Here is a 23,909-nt window from a genome sequence, read left to right as displayed (position 1 = left end):
AGGCGGACGAGAGAGGGCGGAAGCCGGCGCTGCGTCGAGGGAGGCGGGGAAGAGAAAGGGAAAGGGAAAAGGGCTCCTTCGGGCGCTTCCGCTATTGGCTGCTGCCGCTGCTTCTTCTTCCGCGGCCGCTGCCGTTGCTGCTTCTACTCTCGGGCTGGGCGGAGAACGATGAGCGTCGAGAGGCGGCGGCGGCGGAGGAGGAAGAGCTTCGGGGGCTTGGGAGCGGGGGCCCCGTCGCGCTGCTGAGAGAGGGAGCCCCGGGAAAGGCCCGCGATGAGTTCGCTGTCCGCAAGTAACCCTTCGCTGGCTGCAGGTAATTCCTCTTTCCCCCTCACGGCGCACCTCCTGCGCCCGCTCGCCTTGGTCCCCCCCCAGCTCCCCCCCGCCACCCCTAGTATACCTGGGGGGGGAAGGGGGCACCCGCGTCCCTTTCCCCTGCAATTCGCATCGCCCACCACCCGATCGTGGCCTGTTTCTCACGAGACGGGGCAGGACAAACCCGTGTCTGGATGCAACTGCTGCAAACCGTAGGCAGGCGGGTGGGTGGGTGGGGGGGAGAGGGGGTGGCTCATATAATTCACATTTACTCTAAAGTCCCCCCATGTCGAATGGAAGGAAGCGCTCCACGGTGTGTTTCTCGGACGGCAGGCAGCCTAAGCGGCCCTCTGGACAAAACAAGCGAATGGAGGAAACTAGCATGTCGGTGAACCTCTCGCCTAGCCCTTTCCCTCCCCTAAAGTGCTGCCGATGTGTGTAGAGAGTTTAATGGGTTTTTAACAGTGGTTCCCAACTTTTTTTTGGCCATGCCTCATCTAAGCATCTCTAAAATTCCGATTTGCCCCCCCCCCCCGCGACATATAATGGTTAGTATTCAAAAAGTGAACTATTCACGTGGAGGAAGCCACTGTTAATAACTCATTCTTGAATTGCCCCCCTTAAAAATCAAATTGCCCTCCTGCGGGGCGTGTGCCCCACATTGGAAACCATATAGAAGTATCCAGCTGTTAAAGACAAATGATTGATTCCAGCTTCTCTCCCTCCCCCATGCCAGCTGGAACGATCCCTGCTTACTGTAATTGCAGTATGCGGTTTTTATTGAATGGTTTTGCTGCACCTAAGTTTGTGGTGCAGCACCTTGGTATTGTTTTAATAACGTGCATGTCTTAAATAAATGCTTGGTCGTGTGAAGTGTCGCAGCTCTGACAAACATTCCATCTCCTATGTTGGCCTTAAGAATGTGGAGCCTTCCTAGGTCTTGTCGTGGTGGGAAGCTGACATCTTGCAAATGCCCCTACAAGGCTGAAGAAATGTGCTTGTTTTTGCTACAGACTGGGAAGCTGGGACAAATTTTGTGATGATGCACACTTGACCGCCTGCTATGTGTGTGTGAATATAGATGTGTATATTGCCCTTCACCCAAAGATCTCTGGGCCATTCACATTATAAAAAGACATAAAAACTGGAGCAAAAACAAAACAATAACCCCCAACACAGAGCACGTTTTAAAGGACATGTTAATCAACTTAATAAAAGTGTTTCACTAAGTTATTCAGTATGTTGAATTAAACTTTTAATGTGACCCACAACACAACACTTGCTTTCCTCGCCTTGAAATAGTTACATAGGAAAAAACAATTCTGTAAAACAGTCTACAATGTTTCTTCCTGTATCTATAGCTTCATACCCCTCTCCTTGTCAGCTTTGTGGCACTTGGAATTGGAGATCAGTGGGGAAGGACAGAAGTCTTTGCCCACAGTTCATGCCCAAAGAGCACTTTCATCTCTCTCTTGCCTTAATGGGTCAAAGCAACTGTTGAGGTTTCTTTCCAAAACTACTGACCTCTGTTTCTAGTCCCGACTGCTTTGTGTCTATCCTTAAATCAAGTGACTTGCTTTACGGTTGCTTGTGAAGTTGCAGGAGACTCTGGGATGGTTTCTCAGCTGTGTGTTCATTTTTCCTCTCCAACCTCCCACCTAAGAAAGATATGGAGTTTTACTAGGTCAAGTTGGCACCCTTCCCCCTCCCTTGCCAAAAAAAGGGAAGAAAGTTGGAGCTAGCCCATGCACCATATACTGTTCAGAAAACTCAACATCTATGTAAAATAGGAAAGGACTTGAGACTTTGACATGGGCGCAAGAAGCCAAAGGGATTTGGTGAGGATATATTTTTTTCTCTAAGACTTGGCTCTTACTCCGGGAATGTTTAGTTGAAGAGGTTCTTATGTAAACAGTACTCTCATTAGAAGATTATTTTTTTTGTAGACTCTTGTTCCCAAGCTTTGCTTCTCCAGACCATGATATAACTTTAGAACTTTTGAAATGAGATATAATCCAGAGATCTCATCAACAACTGCACTGTAAAATCTTCATAACATTAGATATTGTTACATGTATTGTGCAGAATCCCATTTCTCAGACAAATATTTCCAAACAGTCATTCTTTTCAACTTTAAATTCTGAGATCATAGAACTGTAGAGTTGGAAGGGACCCTGAGGATAATCGAATCCAGTCCCCTGCAGTGCAGAAATATACAGCTGTCCCATACAGGGATCGAAGCTGCAACCTTGGTGTTATCAGCACCACGCTCTAACCAACTGAGCTACCTTCCTTTCCACCATACAAGCATTCTTGCATCTCTTGTCTAAGAGCACTGTAAACATCTGATTTGAACACTTTATTTACTAAGACAGGTTGGAAACTGATGCTTTCTTGTTGAACTTCCTGTTTTAAAGGTAACCTAACATTTCTCATTACCTTATTTTATTTTTTCATGAAAGGAGGAGGTTGTGGTTTATGTATGTGTTTAAATTATGCTCTGATCTCACCAAAAGGAAGTTGCAGCAAAAGGAAATTCCCTGGACCCTTCTTTCCCTTCTAAACTTCGGAATAGGCATTTCAACACCATGAGTGGATTTCAAAATATGCATTCAAACTGAATCAAAGCTAGATGTAACTCGCCAAGAGTGAAAAATAACACTAAATCTGTAGGGAGAGGGGGAATCAACTAGCTGGTTTAGAATCAAATTTCAGTTGAAGTGTGTATTGATGCTGTATGGATTCTAAGCTATACGGCTCACTTTCAAATGCCCCCCCCCCGCTTGCCCACTGTATTATAGCATACTAATGGAAGCTTTGTGGAAGGATCCCTTCCAATATGTTCTAGATAAAAAAACAAAATCAAATAGCTATTTTTATCATCAATACTTTACTGTCATCTGAGAGCCACTTCATAATTTTATAGTGGGAAATCTATTGTAAGCTTGAGGTGATATTTTCTGGTAAAGGCTAAACTATAACAAATGCTCTACAGTGTTTCTTCCAATTTGAAAGATATTAAATGCTTGGGATATATACTTGGGATCTTTCCTAACAACATGCCTTTTTTATTTAGCTGCCATGGATGAACTAGCTGAAGATGACATTTATATTTTGAACCATGAAAAAGCAGACACTCATCTTAAGCAAGATGGAGAAATTCCTACTCCCGTGTATTCAGGCGAAGAGTCTGTTGCTTCACATTTTGCACTTGTCACTGCTTATGAAGATATCAAAAAACGACTGAAAGAGACAGAAAGGGAGAACTCCCTCTTAAAGAAAAGAGTAAGAGTGTTAGAAGAAAAGGTAAGTAACTGTTTAACAATTCACAGAAACATGCTTTTTTGGAGGGCAGAAATGATAAGGTATCTTAAGGCTGCAGTGCTATGCACACTTAGCTGGGAGTGATTCCTATGGAACCCACTGTAGACATGGCTGGGATTCCCCTGTGCACTTTACATGTGAAAATAGTAATTGCCAAACGTTTCAGTAGCAAAACATTACTTTTCTGGTATGATTATAATTAGTACCTGGTGGTTGTTCTTTAGCAGCGAGTAGGATAATTGAACACAAAGGGGATGGTAGGAGACTTCTTAATAAAAAAATTATGCACCATAATGCAAGAGGCTGTCTTCTGCTGAGTCAGACCATGGGTGGCGGTGTGGGTTAAACCACAGAGCCTAGGACTTGCCGATCAGAAGGTCGGCAGTTTGAATCCCCGCGACGGGGTGAGCTCCCGTTGCTCGGTCCCTGCTCCTGCCAACCTAGCAGTTTGAAAGCACGTCAATATGCAAGCAGATAAATAGGTACCACTCCAGCAGAAAGGTAAAGGGCGTTTCCGTGCGCTGCTCTGGTTCACCAGAAGCGGCTTAGTCATGCCGGCCACATGACCTGGATGCTGTACGCCAGCTCCCTCGGCCAATAAAGCGAGATGAGCGCTGCAACCCCAGAGTCAGTCATGACTGGACCTAATGGTCAAGAGTCCCTTTACCTTTAGGATAATTGAACACAAAGGGAATGGTAAGAGACTTCTTAATAAAAAAAATATGCACCATAATGCAAGAAGCTGTCTTCTGCTGCGTCAGACCATTGGTTTATGTAGCCCAGTTCTCTCTACTTTGACTGGCAGCAGCTGTCTGGAATTTCAGAGCAGGTTCTCCCCCAGCTATATTGGGAGATGCTGGGGATTGATCCTGAGCTGCTCTGTAGGCAAAGCTGATGCTGTCTACAATGAGCCCACGGTAAACCCATGTTTCCTGGCTGCCAGTTAATTTGTTTCACTTGAAGTATTTAAATTTGATGCTCTTCGAGTAACAAAGCTAGGAAAAATGTAATTTTGGCATTTTCCTCTAATCGTCTAGGTTCTTGGCTCCCATGTGGAAGAAAGCGCAAGCTCCGTCGGCCGTGAGCAGGTTAACAAAGCCTACCAAGCCTATCGAGAGGCTTGTATCGAACGGGATAATCTGAAAAGTAAACTGGATAAAATGGTATGTACTTTGCAGTAGGTTAAAAGAAAGATACTATGTGAGTGCGGTTTATAAAAGGAAATTGTGACTTTGATGTTAGGTTTCTAGCCAGTTACACCAGCATCGCAGGGGTTTGGACCGGAGAACTCTCAGGGCCCCTTTTAGCTCTGCAGTTTTGTGATACTAAGCTGGGTAGGGAGTTTGTGGCCCTCCAGATGTTAATATTGTTGTTTTTAAAGATGATGGTGTGGTTTATTAGATTTGTATGCCACCCTATACCTGTAGATCTTGGGGTGGTTTGCAACTTAAAATCACAATATAAAACGCACCCTACAAAATAACAGTCGTACCTTGGATCCCGAACGCCTTGCGACTCAAGCAGGCCAGATCATTCTTCCCTGCTTACGCTCCCTCTCTGATGTACTATTTTCTTTTCCAATTGACAATTATCTCTGGTTACTGGAGGCCACTGAGCATGCTTGGTCCTTTTTAAAAGTTTCCTTTTTCCTTTTCTTCTTTGGCAACCTTTTGGTTTTAATTTTTGGGTTTGTTTTTACTTCTGCATTCTTCAGAAGTCACCCAGCTATTCTTGTGTCTCAGTCGTCTTTGAGTGGGCACATTTGGCTCCAACTCTGTCAACACTCAACCACCTGCGTTCACTAGTAAAGGAAATGCTGCAGAAGTTTCAGATTACAGAATCCTTCCAGAGATGCAGTGTGCAGCCAGTGACCACTGGAGGAAAAACCCCATGTGGTGCAGAGAAGGCAGAGGACAGATAAAAGCAAAGAATAACAAACAAAGAAAAGGGCTAGTTAATTTGGAAAGCCTGCTAACTAACTGAGCTCAGTTGGAGAGCCTTACCTCATAGCCACAGGATCTGGTATTGTGCCTGAAGAAAAAGTGCTATTTTTTGTACTCTGAAAGGTTGCAGCATTTACCGTATTTTTTCTCTATAAGACTCACTTTTTCCCTCCTAAAAAGTAAGGGGAAATGTGTGTGCGTCTTATGGAGCGAATGCAGGCTGCGCAGCTATCCCAGAAGCCAGAACAGCAAGAGGGATTGCTGCTTTCACTGCGCAGCGATCCCTCTTGCTGTTCTGGCTTCTGAGATTCAGAATTTTTTTTTTCTTGTTTTCCTCCTCCAAAAAACTACGTGTGTCTTGTGGTCTGGTGCATCTTATAGAGCGAAAAATACGGTATATCTGATCTTGACTTCAGTGCTTTAGAAACCGAGTATCTGACAGCTTGGCCAATTCTTCAATAAGTAGAGCTGGCAAGCATTTAGTTCTAAGAGTTAGGCATGAATGGATTTTATTATTGATTGGAAAGCTGGACAGACTAAATCCTGGCAATGTGTTCCTTCCCCAAACTAGATGAAAGAGAACACCGAATCCCTGAAACATTTGAATGAGCAGTTGCAGTCCAAAGAAGTGGAGCTCCTGCAGCTCAGAACTGAAGTGGAAACTCAACAAGGTGCCCCTTGTCTCTCAGAGTGTAAATTTATGTGCTTGACTACAAAGCTGTACCTCTGTATAAGAAGGCCTGTAGCCAGTATGCATACATTTATGCTAACGTGTTCAATTTGCATAAAGGAATATTATTACAGATCACTGTTCAGAAGCAAAACATTATGGTGTTCATTCTCAGACAATTATGGCTGTGTGAGGGAGAGGATGGGGCCGCATTTGCTGCCCCTGCCTCCTTTTCTCTGTCAGTTTCATTTATGCGTTTTATTTTGAAAGATTTATAATCAACATTTTGAACGACATAGCTAAAAATACAAAGCTGAATACAGTGTAAAACGTAAAATCTCTACTTATAACAGCGCTAATGTCAAAAGCCAGCGCTAAATAGACAGTGAAACAGTAGAAATAGAAAGCAGTCCTTGACATTGTAGCCCCCATTTATAATTACAAGAGCAACTTCATAATAATAATACAAATTATACCCCACCCATCTGGCTGGGTTTCCCCAGCCACTCTGTGTGGTTCCCAACAGAATATTAAAAACATCAAACATTAAAAACTTCCCTAAACAGGGCTCCCTTCAAATGTCTTCTAAAAGTCATATAGTTGTTTATTTCCTTGACATCTGATGGGAGGGTGTTCCACAGGGCGGGTGCCACTACTGAGAAGGCCCTCTGCCTGGTTCATAATCTTGGCTGTTAACTTTGCCATGTAATGCATTGCTTCACAATGCTGGGAAGGGTAGGCATGCGTGCATGTGTGCGCTTTTTTGGAATTCTGAGAAACCCCAAAATAATAGTTTTAAATAATGAGTTGTTAAAATCAGTGCAGTTTTGGCAGGTTCAGTCTGCCATCTTGATTCAGAATGACAGCCAGTTGGAGCCAAACATAGATGAAAACACTGATACTAGGAACCATCATACAAAATTTGGTTGCAGTAGCTTGAGGAGTATCCAAATGCATAAAGAACAAACAAAAGGCATACAACTTCTCAAATTATATAGTTGTAGTTTACACACACTCTCTCTATATATCTATTATATGTACACACACACAAACATACAGAGCTTTTCTGCTGTAACAGGCCCTAAGGTCTCCCTTTTTTAAAAAATCTGCTGCAACAATGCCACATTTCACAATGTATCTTGGTCTGCCAGGTTACCAAGGAGCAGGGTCTGTGTTGTTAGCCTTATTAATCCTTTGGCATTAGCATCGGGTGTTACATTAGTATAGCAACACCCTTTGCATGCTCCAATTAGCATGGACAGTGTATTCTCATACAGGAAGTGCATGTGCATATCTGGGAATTCCCAGAAATACCTCCTAAGTTGACCTCTGGCAATGGGAAGCAAGCTTTTCCTTTTCCTTTTATGTTTACATCAGCCCTGCACACAACTTGTTGACGTGGACCGATTATGCAAGGAGATCACGTGTTTGTGCCATAGGCACCGTAGCAGCTGAAACATTGCCATGCAAGAATGTACTTCTGCCATACGTTTGCACTGATCTAACTGCTGCTTCTTGCACGTTGAAATCTTCCCTCCACATCTTACTACACCTTGTCAAAACTAACACCGCTTGCATAGGAAAAATAGTAAATTGGTGTGCAACATCACAGCACAGGTGTAATAATAACATTGGCCAAACCGTCAGTAAACATAACAAACAAACATTGTTTATTTTTTTAAAGTCACATTCCAAAGCCCTTTCAGAAAAATATGTTGTTTTAAAAAGTCTTTATTTTTACTCCCAGCCCTTCAGTAAGTTCCTAGGGTGGCTTACAAAACATTAACATTACAGTAAAAGCAAAACAGAAGCTGTTAGTACAAGAACATAAAATGCCATAACCAAATACCAAATTATAACCAAATACCAAGCAGTATAGGAGCTTGTCTGCAGGATTAAAAAGCATGGTAAAATAAAATGCTTGCTTTGCGCCAAAATGACACTGAGGTATGTGCCAGGTGAGGCCACCTGGAAGAGCATTTCATGGTTGTGCCAGCACCGTGTATATCCTTTCCCCTGTAATCTGTGCCTCAAAGGTTTGGTGCTTCCAAAGAAGGCTCTTGGGTGAATGGTAGCACACACAGAGATAAAATGTTCTTTGAGAGCATCTCCACCCCCATCGTTCAGCCCGGACACTGAGGTCCAGCTCCGAGGGCCTTCTGGCGGTTCCCTCCCCGCGAGAAGTGAGGTTGCAGGGAACCAGGCAGAGGGACCTCTTGGTAGTGGTGCCCACCCTGTGGAATGCCCTCCCATCAGATGTCAAGGAAATAAACAACTATCTGACATTTAGAAGACATGTGAAGGCAGCCCTGTTTAGGGAAGTTTTTAATGTTTGATGTATTTATTGTGTTTTTAATATTCTATTGGGAGCTGCCCAGAGTGGCTGGGAAAACCCAGCCAGATGGGCGGGGTATTAATAATAATAATAATATAGTATTAACAACAACAACAACAACAACAACAACAACAACAACACTTATTATTTGGGTATCCTTATCCTAAGTAATGAATACCTTCAGAGGTCAAGACCAGCACTTTGAAATGAGCCACATGTGCAGCCTATAGCATATTACAAAAGACCCATAATGTAATACATTGTGTTCTTTGTACATATGAACATCTGTGGATTTTTCCAGTGTCACATGTTTCTTAATAATGTGATCACTCTAATTAAATTCAAAAACATCCGAGGTTTGAACTTTGGGCCTTTGCTATGCTCGTGGGAGCATAACTTTGAATCCAACCACACCATTCTTAATGTCTGATTATGTTCTGATTGAATGATAAGTGGGTTTTTTTCCATATTTCTTTGCAGTGATGAAGAGTCTGAACTCTACCCCATCTAGCTGGGAAATAGAAAAGCTGAATAATGCCCTAAAAGTGCACAGCTTGGAGCAGGATTTGGAGAAGCTGAGGGAAGAATGCAATGATCTTAGAAAAGAACTACAAAAATCTGTTCAGAAGGTACTAGTGCGTTATGGCTTCTGTTGCGGAGATGGTGTGTGAAAATGTAAAATTTAATGTTGATGCCCTTCTGTTGTGGAAAACTAATTGTAATAAAGGTATTGGCCAGGGCTGAGGCAGTTGTTGTGAAGCACACCTAAAGGCTTTAAAAGACTTGGTGAGATTTTTAGCTTCTGACTTCCATGCCAAACTGCTTTTGAAGGTGGTCTTTTCAAAAGAGGTTTGCCATGTGATTGAGCAAGCCCTCTGTCACCTTCCCAGAGTTATTTGCATTTGCAGAACTAATGGTTTGTTCAGTTTTTTTTAATTCTTGCCAGTTATCTGCTAAACGTGTTCATACAACTATAGTGTATTTCCCTCCTTAGTACTTAGTTATCTGCATGAGGGGAATGCAATGAATATGCTACTCAGCTCTGTTTTGATGCTGATTTTTCTGGCCTCCTTATGCCTAGATAACTACACACATTAGTAGGTGCTACCTCAAGTTGCAGTCTCAATTGGTTTTAAAGCCGCAGAAGATGAATTGCCAACAGCCTGAGAGGGATGGCAAATAGAATGTCATGGCCCTGTCTATCACATCGGTTTTGTTTGATGGCTAATCTGCGAATCTGCTGATTACATCTACCATTATTTTGGTTTAACATGACAACTTGGTTTAACATAAATGTCTCTCACATAACAGAAACTGGATTGCAAATTTCAAGAACCTCCACTAGATGGAGCTAAGCACAAGATATTGGCTTGAATTCCCCTTAGCTAGCCCTGCAGATATCAAAACTGGCTCCTTTTCAATCCCACTGCTTAAAATTTGCTGAACTGAGCATGTAATTTATGGCGCTTATTTGTGGGTTCTGTTGATTTGGGTGGGATTATTCATAAATAATCCTTTCTTCCAGTTGTTTCCTTGTAGAAGCTGATTGAAACGTAATTTCATTACGTGTGGGTTCTTGTCACACGGTCACGCTATTCTACTTCAGTAAACTCCCATCTGTAAGTGTAGTATGACTCAAGCAAGTTCACCCTATAATCACTATGATTATGTTGAAGCTAAGTGCAAGCACTATTGACAGCTAGGAAGTTCTGATTTTTTAGAATGAAACCGCTGGTTGGAAGAAAATTCAGAATGGATAACTGCAGCTGTCACTAGCTTCTGAATAAGGATTTTTGCACATGTAGTTTATCTAATGTGATTAGCCTGTGTGAGTGATCCTTTTTTATGATAGTAATCAAATGAGCCCTACTCACATGTGACTCTGGTGGTGTAACTAACCTTGACAGGGTTAAGGACTAGAATTCTTCTCGCACCCCTGCACACCAGACCTATTGAATATCAATCACAAATTGGAAGAGAAGTCAACATACATTACTTATCCCATTCAAAAGTACTTTTTAAAAATTCTGTTCACAGTACTACTACAAATGCAGCTGCTCTCCATACATTTCTTTGATAACATTTCCTTTTCAATTCATTTCCTAATGATCCCTAGTATGGAATTTGCCTTTTTTTACACCTGCCACCCACTAGGTTGATGTCTTCCTCACGTTGTCTGCTTTGAGACCCTCATTCCTAGTCAGTCACCACCAGTTCAGACCTGCCGGGCATATTATGTGGAATTAATATTTTCTTGTCCCAACTGGCATCACTTTATACTTCTTGCACTGAATTGTATTTTCCATTTCCCCATCCATTTTCTAAATTTGTAGATGTCCCTCTGAAATTCTTTTTGCTTTAACAACCCTGAACAATTTAATACCGTCAGGAAACCTGCCCATCTCACTGCTCCCTCTTGTTTATGAGCAACTTAAAAAGGACATGTCCGAATACTGGTCCTTGGAGGGACTCCACTTTCTAATTTCTTCATTTGGAGAACTGCCTATTTATTTCTACCCTGTTTTCTGCAACTTAACCAATTTGTGATCCACAAGAGGACCTCTCCTCTTAGAAATCCTGGCTGAGCTACTTCATTGATTATTTTTTTAAAAATCAAGTATACTGTGTCAACCAAGGGACGCGGGTGGCGCTGTGGATAAAACCTCAGTGCCTAGGACTTGCCGATCTCATGGTCGGCGGTTCGAATCCCCGCGGCAGGGTGAGCTCCCGTCTTTCGGTCCCAGCTCCTGCCCACCTAGCAGTTCGAAAGCACCCCCAAGTGCAAGTAGATAAATAGGTACCGCTTTCTAGCGGGAAGGTAAACGGCGTTTCTGCGTGCTGCGCTGGTGCTGGCTCGCCAGAGCAGCTTCGTCACGCTGGCCACGTGACCCGGAAGTGTCTCCGGACAGCACTGGCCCCCGGCCTCTTAAGTGAGATGGGCGCACAACCCTAGAGTCAGACACGACTGGCCCGTACGGGCAGGTTACCTTTACCTTTACTGTGTCAACCAGCTCACTGCTATTTGTATGCTCCTTGACCCTCTCAAAGAACCCTAATAGGTTCTTGAGAAATTACATGCCCTTGTAGAAGCCATGATAACTCAGATTCAGTAATGCTTGTTATTCTATATGCCTTGTTATCATAATTCTAACATATGCTGCTAATATGTTTTCCTTTTCGTTCTCTTCGTTCGGACCTCAGTTTTTTGAAGGAAGCTTTCTTGCCTCTAATAACATGCTAACTGGAACTCTATTATCACAATAGCTTCTAGGTTGTCATGGAGGGGACCAGCTTTATCCTCAAAAGTGCTTTTCAGGCTTGTTACAGCAGGACTTTGAAGGTTCCAATACTCTACTTTGCCATGTTAATAAGTCCCAAGCCATTTGGCATCACTGTGGTAGAGGCAATGAAGTATCAACACTTGGTTGTTTCAAAATGTCATTGAAAGCCTACCTCACCACTTTCCAACTTTGCTTTTAAACCTTTCTTTTCCTTTTACTTCAAGTAAGGTAGATTTTTCCCATTCTTTTTTCAAAGCCAAATGTTTTGTTTTCCCCACCAGGTTGTATCCCAGGAAGGAATTTTAACAAATGGAGAGTGTATCCAACAGCAGATAAGCATTCATAGGTATGTAGATCTCATGAACTTGTTTTATCTTTATGTTAGGTTAGTCATCTCTGTGTTAGTTCTAAGTGAGATTACTTAAATCCAAAGAAGGCACTACTTTGAAGAAATGCTAAATTGGGAAAGATATGAACACAGTTAGGCATACCTTAGTGACATCCAGGTAGAGCATGTTAAAACTAGTTCATTGTGAAGGTGCCTTTGAAGAGTATTCAGAACTGACAGTTCACCCAGTATGCAAAAGCAGGGCAGGACTATCCGAGGCATGTTAACATGCATTTTGAGATGGCTTTATTGGCTTATAGTTGATTTTGGCTGAATTCAAAGTGCAGATTTTGTCCTTTTTTAAAGCCCTGAGCAGTCCAGGACCAGATAACCTTAGCGTAGTATTTTCTCATATGAATCTACCCATTCACTCAGGAAATCTATGGAGGTCTTGCTCTGTGTTCTCTTGACATCATAAGTACAGTAGGCAATTATATGGAACAGGGGCCTTTTCAGTGGTGGCACCAAGGCTGTAAATTCTCTCCCCAAGGAGGCTTGTGTCATTCTGATAAGCCTGTAGATCAGGCATGTCCAAAATCCATTCGGGGGCCTAATCCGGCCTGCCGTTCGGTTTAATCCAGCCCCTGTGGCAGTTTATTTCCTGGGGTAAGATTCCCAAAAAAGCTCAACTTCAATCCTAAAAATCGTCAACAACTTTGGTTGGCCCTCATTCATGTTCACTTTATCAAATCCGGCCCTCTTTAAAAAAAGTTTGGGCACCCCTGCGTAGATGATGAGTGAAAAGAATTACATTCCATATTTACAGTACACTAAGTGCTGTGCTTTCTCATTCTTCATTTGCTGCTTCTATGTTCTCTTTCGTTGCATACTGAGATTTTTATTGATCAAAAGATGTGGAGTAGAAATCTTAAAATAAACAAGCAATCTGTGTTGATAAAATAAGTTGTTAATTGTGGGAAACCTATCCAGTTATGAGCAATGGACAGGATGCAACAAAATAGTTTGTGCTGGTGCAAGGTTTAGTGTTAACACCAGAACAAATTTAGGTGATGTGTGGGAAGGAAATGTCCCATTGTGCGGGGAGAAATTGGTGTGTTAATGGAATGTTTACTATAGCACTACATTGCATAAAACTCAGTGGCTCAGATTTTGAAGGCAAATGATAAACCGGTTGCAGCATATCTGTTACATGGGAATCTAACCAGTACACAGTTATATAGTGAATAACATTAATAGGATCCAAAAATCCTATTTGCAGCTGAAGGCACCTCCCTGAGGTTCCACCCCTAAGTGCTTGCAAGTTTGAAGTCCTTTGCGTGGCGAGTTCCCGCTTCCCCCCAGTGGAAATAAAGACACGTGACACAAATATTTAGGTTAATGGGCAAAAAATGGTCACAACTTTATTGGTTACAGGAATTGGTCCTAACCGACTATCCGGCTTCAGCCCGATTGTTGAAGACCGGGAAGGGTTAACCACCAGTAGGGGGAGTCCTGCTGATGCACATCAACTAGGATCTCCCCCGGGGTCACCGCTCGGGGGCTTGCCTTATGCCCTCACCTCCATAGGCTTCAGACAGGGCCTTGCCCCCCGGAATCCTTTACTGGACTACCCTTCGATATTCGGGGGAGGTGATGGCGCTTCCTCCCCCCCCATCTACATGACAATACCCCTACCAATGCCTAACCGCCAATGCCGAGGAAGTTGTGACGATTTGCTACGAGGTAGGCGAAAAACCCAAGTGGCCGGTGCCAATTTGCCAAGTGGAAAAAAATCCTACCAGGCCCCTTAACGGCGACCAACCGAGGTCCATAGCAAGGTCAAAAGGAAAACCTAAAAGGCGGGAGGGTGGGAAACCCGTTGAGCTGAGGCGGCAAAAGAGGGAGATCCCCGGCCGGGCCAGTGTGATATCGCGCAAGCCACGACCCCCCTAGGCCAGCCAATTGGCTGGCCAGGGGATGACGTGGCTGGGGATCCCCTCAATCGCGCGGAGGCTGAGAGCCAGCCCCTGCGCACGTGGAGAGGGCGTGAAGCCCGCAACTCCACCTCCTCTTGAGTTCTGGAGTGGTTTTGTGGTGCAACCTTCCTAGGCATTTGCTGGATTCTTCTTTGGTCCTCTTGCAACATCAGATCTAGCTTTATGTGAAACATCTTCACAAATCTCAAGTCAGAGTTCAGGTGACTTATAAGAAAGAGTGGCTTTTCTCTAGCGCTTGCAGTCAACATTGAATGTGGATGAAACCAAACTTGAAGCACATTAGAAGAAATAATGCAGGCCTTGTGAAATTAAGGGAATCCATCACATTGTCTCTACCATATTGCTAAATTGCTCTTTCTGTAAGACTTTATATGGTAACGTATTACTTGAAACTCTTATTTGGAATGTTGCACAGGGCTGTCTTGTTTTTCAGCAATTGCTTCTTGCCTAGCAACCCTCCATCACATTGTCTGGGTGGAAACTGCAAGAGAAACCTGTACAGCTGCAGAACAGAAATAACCTACAGGAGCAGTTGTCCTGGAGACAATTAGTATAGGGAGCACAGAACCCAATCTGTGACCTTCTCTCTCTTCAAAGTGCCGTTGACGTAGTTAAGCCTCTTCTAACCAAGCCCTACTTCTTCCTATTGAGAAAAGGAGTAAAATTCTTATTTATGTTTTCAATCCTCAGAAATGCATTTTTCTTGTTTTCCACATGAGGGAGAAGTAGGACTTGGTTAGAAGAGGGCATGATAGCTATTTCATGGCTTGCATTGGAAAAAATGGAAGGAAAGGCAGTTCATTGGGCCTCCACTATGTTAATAACCCATATGGTATATCCTTTATTCGTCTTAATGAGCTAGCCAGCTAATGTTTTTGCTTCTCCAGAACAATGTTCAAATAGGTAATTTGCTAAGTGACACTTTTAGCCCTTCACTCTATTAAAATAAGTTGTGTGTGTTTTTTTAAAGCATCTCTCTGGTAACAGCCTGGTATGTAAATTAGCACATACAGACTTTTATGTTAAAAATCCAACTATTTTATGTAATTCACATCGACTGTGAAAACAAGTCCACAGCTCTTTTCACACCTAGAGGAAGTTCTTTGAAATGTTTCTTTCAGCAAGTACCCTTTGCTTTAATATGAATGTCAATATTCACTTACCTAATATTCTTGTGAAATATTTGTCACTTGTCAGTGACACAAGAGATTCTTTGAATACGAATTGTTGCTTATCTGCAGCTAAGCACTCCTGCAGATAGGGCTGGGCGACTTCATTGCCAACGGGAATTATTTTGACTAGATTCATATAATTTGTGGTGGCAAATTATTAATAATTTCTTTTATTACAATGATGGTAGTCATAAGCAAAACAACAACAACAACATACTGCACATTAATATATCTCAGCTAAAGCACAACTGAGGAACACTGAATGACACTGCAATAGCTTTAAAGAAAAGCAACATATGAAAGCTTGCATCTTACGAGCTTCTGTTTGTTGGTGCAACTAAGAAATATTGGTGTATACAGGATATAACACCTGACCTCTCCTTATTACCTCTCTAGAAAGTTTTGTATATCTTTAAGCTTGTTTGCGGTGTCAGGATTCCTGCTGGGTCCGCCCCCCGAAGTCTCAGGCCAAAATTCTGCACCTTCCTTTTTCAGTTGAGATTTGGATTCTGGGGTATAATATATCCACCCATACACAGCACAGCAGCAGAACTCATTATGCTGCTCCTAGTTTGGAGAGAACTGCCCTAACTTGTTATAGTTCTTGTTGGTCAGTGTGTCTTAACTGAAAACTGTGCAGTACTTGAGAGTTTTAAGGGATACTGATACACAGAGTTGGAACTCCAGTCCATCAGTGAGAGAAAAGAATATTCCAGAATGTTTCCCTTGTGTGACAGCATCCTGCTTTTTAAAAAATCTTGCTTCGACAAAGAAATATAAGGTTAGCAGATAAGTTAAGCTAGCAGTTGGGTGCACTGTTTGCTTAAACTGGTCATCAAACATTGCAACTAAGTGTGGTCTCTAAATAATAATAATAATAATAATAATAATAATAATAATAATAATAATAATTTATTATTTATACTCCGCCCATCTGGCTGGGCTTCCCCAGCCACTCTAGGCGGCTTCCAAAAGAATATTAAAATACTGTGATACATCAAACAATAAAAGCTTCCCTAAACAGGGCTGCCTTCAGATGTCTTCTAAAAGTCTGGTAGTTGTTCTCTTTGACATCTGGTGGGAGGGCGTTCCACAGGGAGGGCGCCACTACTGAGAAGGCCCTCTGCCTGGTTCCCTGTAACTTGGCTTCTCGCAGTGAGGGAACCGCCAGAAGGCCCTCGGTGCTGGACCTCAGCGACCGGGCAGAATGATGGGGGTGGAGACGCTCCTTCAGATATACTGGACCGAGGCTGTTTAGGGCTTTAAAAGTCAGCACCAACACTTTGAATTGTGCTCAGAAATGTACTGGGAGCCAATGTAGGTCTTTCAAGACCGGTGTTATATGGTCTCGGCAGCCGCTCCCAGTCACCAGTCTGGCTGCTGCGTTCTGGATTAGTTGTAGTTTCCGGGTCACCTTCAAAGGTAGCCCCATGTAGAGTGCATTGCAGTAATCCAAGTGGGAGATAACCAGAGCATGCACCACTCTGGCGAGACAGTCCGCAGGCAGATAGGGTCTCAGCCTGCGTACCAGATGGAGCTGGTAGACAGCTGCCCTGGACACGGATTTGAGCTGTGCCTTTACTTGACTGTAAACTTGTGTATTTGCCTATTATTACATGCTTCTTGACTTCTATTCTGTCATTTCTGGGTTGAAGGAGGTACTTGTAATTACCTGAAATGCTGCTTCTCGAGAACTCTGTCCACATTGAGTGTGGCCGATCCGTTATCTTCCTAAAGACTGATGAAAGCAGTTTCCTATATTTATGGGGGAACTCTTTACCCAAAGAGTGTTGTGAGGGGGCATCTGCCAGATGCAGTTCCCAGTGACGTGTTGACTGGATATTTATGCAAATACTCTGTGGATGTTGACAGAAATATGTGACCTGATCCACATGGGAAACAGAGTTCTTGCCTTTTTGTAATATAAGAAGCAACTGAGTTGTTCTGTGGAGACTGATTTTTTTTTGGGGGGGGGATGTGTGCTGGGCAGTCTGAATCAGAGCAATGTTTTATCTAGAGTTCAGACTGTCATAGTCTGTACAAGAGCAACGTCTTGTGCTTGTAAGTACTCTGCCAGAAGCTACAAATTGCATTTTTCACAGAAACTAGGTGTTCTTCCATTTATGAATAAGGCTTTCTTTCTGCATGGGATTTGTAATGCTAAACACCACTTCAAAGTTAGCAGGTGGTACAATGTTAGTCATACTTGGAGGGGATCCATTGAAATTAGTGGATTTAAGTCATACTCTGAGTATGACTTGGTTAAATATCATTCCGTTAATTACTTGTTGGGATGTATCCCTGTCCTGCAAAAGGAGTGCTTCTGTTTAGCCAGACTGGAAATGGAGCAGTGTGTTGTTTGGACTTTTTTTTTTTAGGTGGGCAAGGAGAAATGACATTTTTCACCTCTCACCTTCTCTAGGACTCTCTCCTGCTGACCTATATAGTTTCTGGTCCCAAACCTGAGTATTTTATTGTTGCACACTCACCCAATCTCCAAGCTGTATGAGATTCCAGGGGTTCCAGGTGCTTACTCTGGGTTCATGTTTCCTTTTCGAATGAGGCACTGTGGAGTCTACGGTGTCTTTATGATATAAGTTAAGGTAAAGGACCCCTGGACAGTTAAGTCCAGTCAAAGGCAACTATGGGGTTGCAGCGCACGTCTTGCTTTTCAGGCTGAGGGAGCCAGCATTTGTCCACAGACAGCTTTCTGGGTCATGTGGTCAGCATGACTAAACCGCTACTGGCACAATGGAACACTGTGACGGAAACCAGAGCACATAGAAACGCTGTTTACCTTCCCGCCGCAGCGGTACCTATTTATCTACTTGCACTGGCATGCTTTCAAACTGCTAGGTTGGCAGAAGCTGGGACAGAGCAACAGGAGCTCACCCCGTTGTGCAGATTTGAACTGCCAACTTTTTGATTGGCAAGTCCAAGAGGTTCAGTGGTTTAGTCCGCAGTGCCACCCACGCCCCCGTCTTTATGATATATGTTTTACGCATATATTACAACCTGAGCCTACAATTGACAGCATTAACACCCCAAGTGGGTCTTGCTTCACCCATCATCACACCCTTGGATGTGAGCAGAAATCGGACATATCTCCCTCTCAGAGACTTCAACCTCCTCCTTCCTTCAGCGCCTAGCTTTTACACACACACATACACACATATCACACACACACCCTCAACTCTGGCCTTTGTCTTTCCTAACTACCAGCATGTTGAGGGAGCAGGACTCATTTACTTGTCATCTGGCACAGCCCCACTTCCTTTGTTACCTTAACGACCCATAGCTAGAGGGCCATTATCACACCAGGAAGCTAGTCTGGCTATTTCAGGAATTTGAATCATTAGATTGTTAGATTTTAAAACTTGCTATATACAGAAATTATAGGTGCTGAGCAATTTCCCTTGCTTTTGTTTGATTTGCTCATTGCAAACAGCTGAAAGTCTGTAAATTTTGTTAATAAACCTGATTTGCAATGGAGGTTGAATAATTTTGATTACAACTGTTTACATGGAAATAGTGCTGTGAGATCTCCACTCCATCCCATCCAGAACTACTTTTGTTTAGAGACCTTTCTGTAGATCATAGTAATACAGGAACTGAGACATACAGCAAAGCTGAAATGTTGTAACTTCTAAAATGTTTCAGTGAAAACGTTCAGCAAGCGTACTGGGAGTTGAAGCGGGAGATGTCTAATCTGCATCTGGTGACGGAAGTGCAAGTGGAAATGCTCAGAAAACTGAAACTGATCCCATCTGCAACCAAGAAAGGCAAGTCAGAGTTTGCAGGATGAGGTCTTGGAAATGCAAGTCGCTTACCTAAGCTGCATCATTTTGGAGTACAGCTGCCTATTGCTTCTTCTCAAAACCTCATCAGTTGAAGCTCAGAAACCTCCGTTTTCTCTCTTGACTTCCATCTCATAATGGTCAACTTAACACATAAAGGTGTTGCTGATGGGTTTTTTTTTAAAAAATGTGGTTTTTCTCTTCCCGTGTGGCTTTCTTCCTCAGTCAAGTGTTGCTTATTTGTACGAGGCTGAGGTGTGAAGTTTAGTTGTATTTGACCTTTTTTACCACAAGTAGTTCATATTGGAAAAAGCACCAACAGACATTTCATTTTTCAAATGCATTCCTGTACAAATAGTGTTCTCTTAAAACAAACCAAAGCAGGTGAGGCGGACCCCTTCGCCCCAAAAGAAAATGCATGTTACATTTTCCTTAGCTGTTTACTGGGACAATTCATTAATCCTCAGGGCTGCTTTATTCGCAGTTAAACCTCGACCCAGAAAGCACTTCTACAATTTAGACATGAAATTCACAGGGAAGCTCTGTGCAAGGACATCCACTTGCTCCACAGGGATTTCCTCTCTCTTCCCTGTGCCTCCCCCAAATTATTATTTTTTTGTGGGGACAGAACCCCTAGAATAGTGCACACTGGGAGGACGGGTTATTGTTCTTTGTGGACCACTTGGAAGAGCACAGCATTAAATTCCACCCTAGATGCCCTTAGGTTGTTTGCTGGACTACAACTCCCATCATCGCTGGTCTATGGGCCTTCCTGTTTGGGTGGAAATTGGGAGTCCAACATCTGGAGAGCACAGCTTCGTCATCCCTGCTCAAGAACGTAAGCAGTCGCCTATTTCCATGCAGCTTTGGACCAGCTAATTGGCACAGGCTCACTGGTTCAGCTATAAAGCAGGGGTTGAGTGTGAACTGTTAACCCACAGGGATGGAACCAAAACCCACCCCCGACTCTACACCCCATGCTCTGCTGCTTTAAGGCTCCCCCCCCCTTGCTGATTTACTAAGGAGAGCAGCAGAAGGCTGGGCTGTTAAAGCAGAGGGTAAGCTTTTCTCCTGTCACCCTCTTTTTTAGCATTTCTTCCTCGCACGCTCACACACTGTTATAGCTGAACTGGTGAGTGTGTTCACTAAGCAGGAAGACATACGAGACTTAGCCTGGAGAGGAACAAGCAGCTCTCAAGAAACCACAGCAAGAAGCTGCCATCTCCTTTACTCTGTCACCTCCAGAAGTCCCTATTCAATGAGAAGATTGGATTTATTCCCCTATGTAGGTGATGTACTTAATTCTCAAGGAGTTCAAACAGTGGGGTATTGAGGTTCTTGCAGAACTGAGTTGCAGTAAAGCCAAATGAATGGACAGAAGTTAAGAAATGCATTATAAATAGTTGGCTTTTGTCTAGTGAAATAAAGTATAACAATTGTATTAGTTTTGAGTGTCTCTTGTGTTAATTAGGTATTTTCTGCTATTTCCACAGTGCCACCACATGCTCCTGTTCAGTGTATTGAAGACCTTGAAAGGGACACCACAGATCTTTATTTAGCTGCTTCTGGAGCTGTGTACAAAAAGAGGCTACTTCCGCCGAGTGACCACACTTTCAGCAATGTTGTGTCTTCCCCCTCGTGTACTGACGAGAGACTTGTCCCAGTTCACGACTCTCCGTTTCAGGAACCTAATTCGTACGGAAAGAGCTCTCTGGAAGATAATTCTTGGGTCTTCCCAAGCCCTCCAAAACCTAGTGAGACAGTGTTTTGGGAAACGAAAAACAGAGCGTCTCACTTAAACTTTCCAGAAAACAGTTTGGATCACTGTAACCAAAACTGCCTGCACAAGAGCTAAGAACTGTGGAACTTGATTTAGCTCTGACTGGGCTCCCATACACCTAAGAGGAAAATAGCTAATGGGAAGGAGGGTGAAAGTGTGGTAATCCAAGCAGGATTTTACTCTTCCCTTGTCTAATTTTGAAAGCAGGCCATGTACATCAGTAGAAATGGCGTATGGTGTAAGGCTTAGAATACACGAGTCAGTCTTCGGATTGTGCTCCTGCAAATTACTAGAGTATTAAGCCTCCGAGTAAAACAAAAGCTGTACATTGCAGCTAATTGTGTGAATGTTGCTTAAAATACAGTATCTTCAGACATTTCTACAAGCTTCGAGAATGTCCTTCCCCCTCTCCTTTTTTGACACTGTCTCTTCCTTCAGGCCTCTCAGGTAAACAATGGAATGTGATGTAGGTTTTACCTCCAGTTCTGAAACAGTGTCTGGTTTTTGTTCCCTACTCTGTGCCGTGCGCAGGGAAGAACAGGTAAATGATTGAAGTGATTGTGACTAAAACAGTAAGCCAAATGAGTAGATTTGCTGTCTCAGCTGTGTGTCATCTTTAGCCTTACAGTGAAGAATCTGAGGTAGTAGAAATGGAGTAGAAATCTTAAAAAAACTTAATGGCAAATACTTCCTTCATAAATAGTGGTGTTCTGGTATGATCCTAGCCAAAATGCAGTGACCATTCAGGTGCCTATCTGCCACTTACCAAAAACTTTGCTTTATGACTCCTAAGCTCACTGACTGCTTTGATGTAGAAACCTCCAGGCGCCTTAAGCAGGAAGAACTGTAATATGATAAATGCATTTAATCTATGATAAAATTTATGTCCTATATTCATAAGGTGCATTGAAGTGTCAGAAACATTATGTACATAGTCACTCAGTATTCTAACTATTGGCAGTCAAATAATTATTAAGCTCCTGGTCCCTACCCTGTAATACTGATTAGCTGAAATTAAGATTTTGTGGCAAAACCTATTAATATTGATTTGTTTTCAAGCAGAGAATAGTGGATGGTTTCAGAGCCTGTTAATGTCCAGGTTTCCAGCAATACTTTTTCCTCATTGGCCTTTTGACATGCAGTGGAGTAAGATTCTCTCGTGTTGGAAAGGGCTGGTGAGGGCTGACAACACTAATTCTGTGCCAGAATCTCATCTGATCATTTCAACGGTTACAAATTAATGCATTATGCCACCCTTCTCCTTCCTTCCCAACTTGGACTTGAAACACGACTGGGGAAAAGTAAAATCTGCATTGGACCTAAGAGATCAGGGGTGAGCAACCTGCAAGCCTTGGCCCAATTCCAAAAGCCCTCTGCTGATGCTCATATCATCTGGTAGCGTAATGTCCCTTCCTGGCGCCCTGCTGAGGGGAGAGGAAAAGTATAGCCACACCCAGTATTGACTCTGGCCCTGCCTGCTTTTGGCATGTGGCCCCTGACAGATACCCCAAAGGAGACAGAAAATGTTCTTCACCCCCTTTAAGATGCATGTTCTTAAATAATAAAAATCACTTGCCTGGGTGCTGTGTGCCAGAGCAGTGCAAGCATATCAGTGGTTTTCTGTAAAGGGAAACGTGGCTAAGTCTTCCCTTCCTTGCATTGCAGTTTAAATATTTATTCTTTGTCTCATACTGGAGAGAGTTTTATCTGTGGAAGAGGGAGAAAGGATGACTTCTACTGTGTTAGTGAATGGCATACATAAATAAGGTACATACCATTCACCCGATACTCTTATCTCGCTCACATAACCTGGCTTGTCTGTGATTAATGGAAATGGTGTCAGATGCTGGAATTTATTCTGACCAATGAACATAGCTGACTCAAGGGAGTACAATCTCCTGAAGAGTAATAGAACAGAATCCAATATGCATAAAATAAATCCAAGTCACTAGACTTTAGCTGATAGAACCAACTACCTGTGTAATAACAAAGCAGCAAAAGCCATTTCTCATGTGGCTACAGAGCTCTGATGTGTTTCTCAAGGCTGCTTCTTGGGGTTACAGGGACTTGAATAAGTATCACTGTCCAGCACACTGACACAGTTAACGTTTTAAACAATGTACTGGAGAAATGGTCGTATTTTTAAATAAATTATTTTTCTTTGAAAATGGCTTTCTATAAATTAATGCAAGTAGTCATCATTTTTTTGACTGCTACGTAGCTTTTGTACCTCAGAAATGTCCACAACTGCAAGATGCATGAATGAAACTTTAATATCTGGTGCATAATTCTGCACCTCAGCAATCTCTTCGTAGATTTTTATTCTTCCTTGGCTGCTTATTGCTCCCTTACTGCGCATAGCAATATTCATATAAATACATTGTGTAGGTAAATGAATTCCTAAGTGGGAGGAGACTTTTATGTTTTATGAGGTGTCATGAAGTAGTGGGAACATTAACCAGCTCAGTTTCTTTAGGTGAGCTACTCATTGAAGTGGTTATTCTTTCTCTTTCACCTTCCTATTCCATACATTGACACTCTAGTCTAGGCGTTACCATACCAAGGAACCCTTGAGCCTATTTGTGCTACATGAGTCTTAACCTGCAGAAGTCCAATAGTCTAAAGTGTATGGTTTGCATGCAGAAAATGCCACACTCAATCTCCAGGCTATGAAGATAAAGTTGAGAAGGATCCTGTAAGAAACCCTGGAGCACAGAAAGCCATTGCAGTGCCATTTAATGTTTCTGGCCTGCACATTCCATCCATTCTTGACCGTTCGCCATGTTGGCTAAGGCTGATGGAAGTTGTAGTCCACTAACAGCTGGAAGGCACCTCCCTTGCTATCTGCTGCTGTTCAACATAGATAACAGTGGGTGGATGGACAAGTGTCCTGGCTTAGCATAAGGGCAACTTCCTATGGCTTTCTCCACTGCTGTGGGATACAGCAATAAAAAGGATGGGGCTAAT

General features: G+C 42.9%; 1 protein-coding gene across 2 annotated transcripts; it reads left to right on the top strand.

The window, feature by feature from the left end:
- Nucleotides 1-30: 30 nt before the first annotated feature.
- AZI2 (5-azacytidine induced 2) lies at nt 31-21,321 on the top strand. 2 transcript variants are annotated; one of them, XM_053409877.1, is made up of 8 exons: nt 31-292; nt 3,392-3,621; nt 4,677-4,802; nt 6,154-6,253; nt 9,068-9,216; nt 12,150-12,214; nt 19,026-19,147; nt 20,656-21,321. In XM_053409877.1, the coding sequence occupies exons 1-8, from the start codon at nt 274-276 to the stop codon at nt 21,015-21,017; spliced, it is 1,173 nt and encodes a 390-aa protein (XP_053265852.1). In that variant the 5' UTR covers nt 31-273; the 3' UTR covers nt 21,018-21,321. The 2 variants fall into 2 exon arrangements, with proteins under 2 accessions (XP_053265852.1, XP_053265850.1); XM_053409875.1 differs by having other exon boundaries at nt 32-313.
- The last annotated feature ends 2,588 nt before the right edge of the window (nt 21,322-23,909 follow it).

This window comes from Podarcis raffonei, chromosome 12 (genome assembly GCF_027172205.1).
Source record: "Podarcis raffonei isolate rPodRaf1 chromosome 12, rPodRaf1.pri, whole genome shotgun sequence".
Classification (NCBI taxonomy): domain Eukaryota; kingdom Metazoa; phylum Chordata; class Lepidosauria; order Squamata; family Lacertidae; genus Podarcis; species Podarcis raffonei.
Note: the sequence above shows the minus strand (reverse complement) of the source record. Positions and strands in the feature narration are given on the sequence as shown.

Excerpts from the sequence above, each read along its gene's own strand:
- AZI2 (XM_053409875.1), top strand. The coding sequence starts at position 274 with ATGAGTTCGCTGTCCGCAAGTAACCCTTCGCTGGCTGCAG. Across the intron at positions 314-3,391 it reads TAACCCTTCGCTGGCTGCAG|CTGCCATGGATGAACTAGCT; the intron begins GTAATTCCTCTT and ends TTTTTTATTTAG. Across the intron at positions 9,217-12,149 it reads TACAAAAATCTGTTCAGAAG|GTTGTATCCCAGGAAGGAAT; the intron begins GTACTAGTGCGT and ends TTTCCCCACCAG.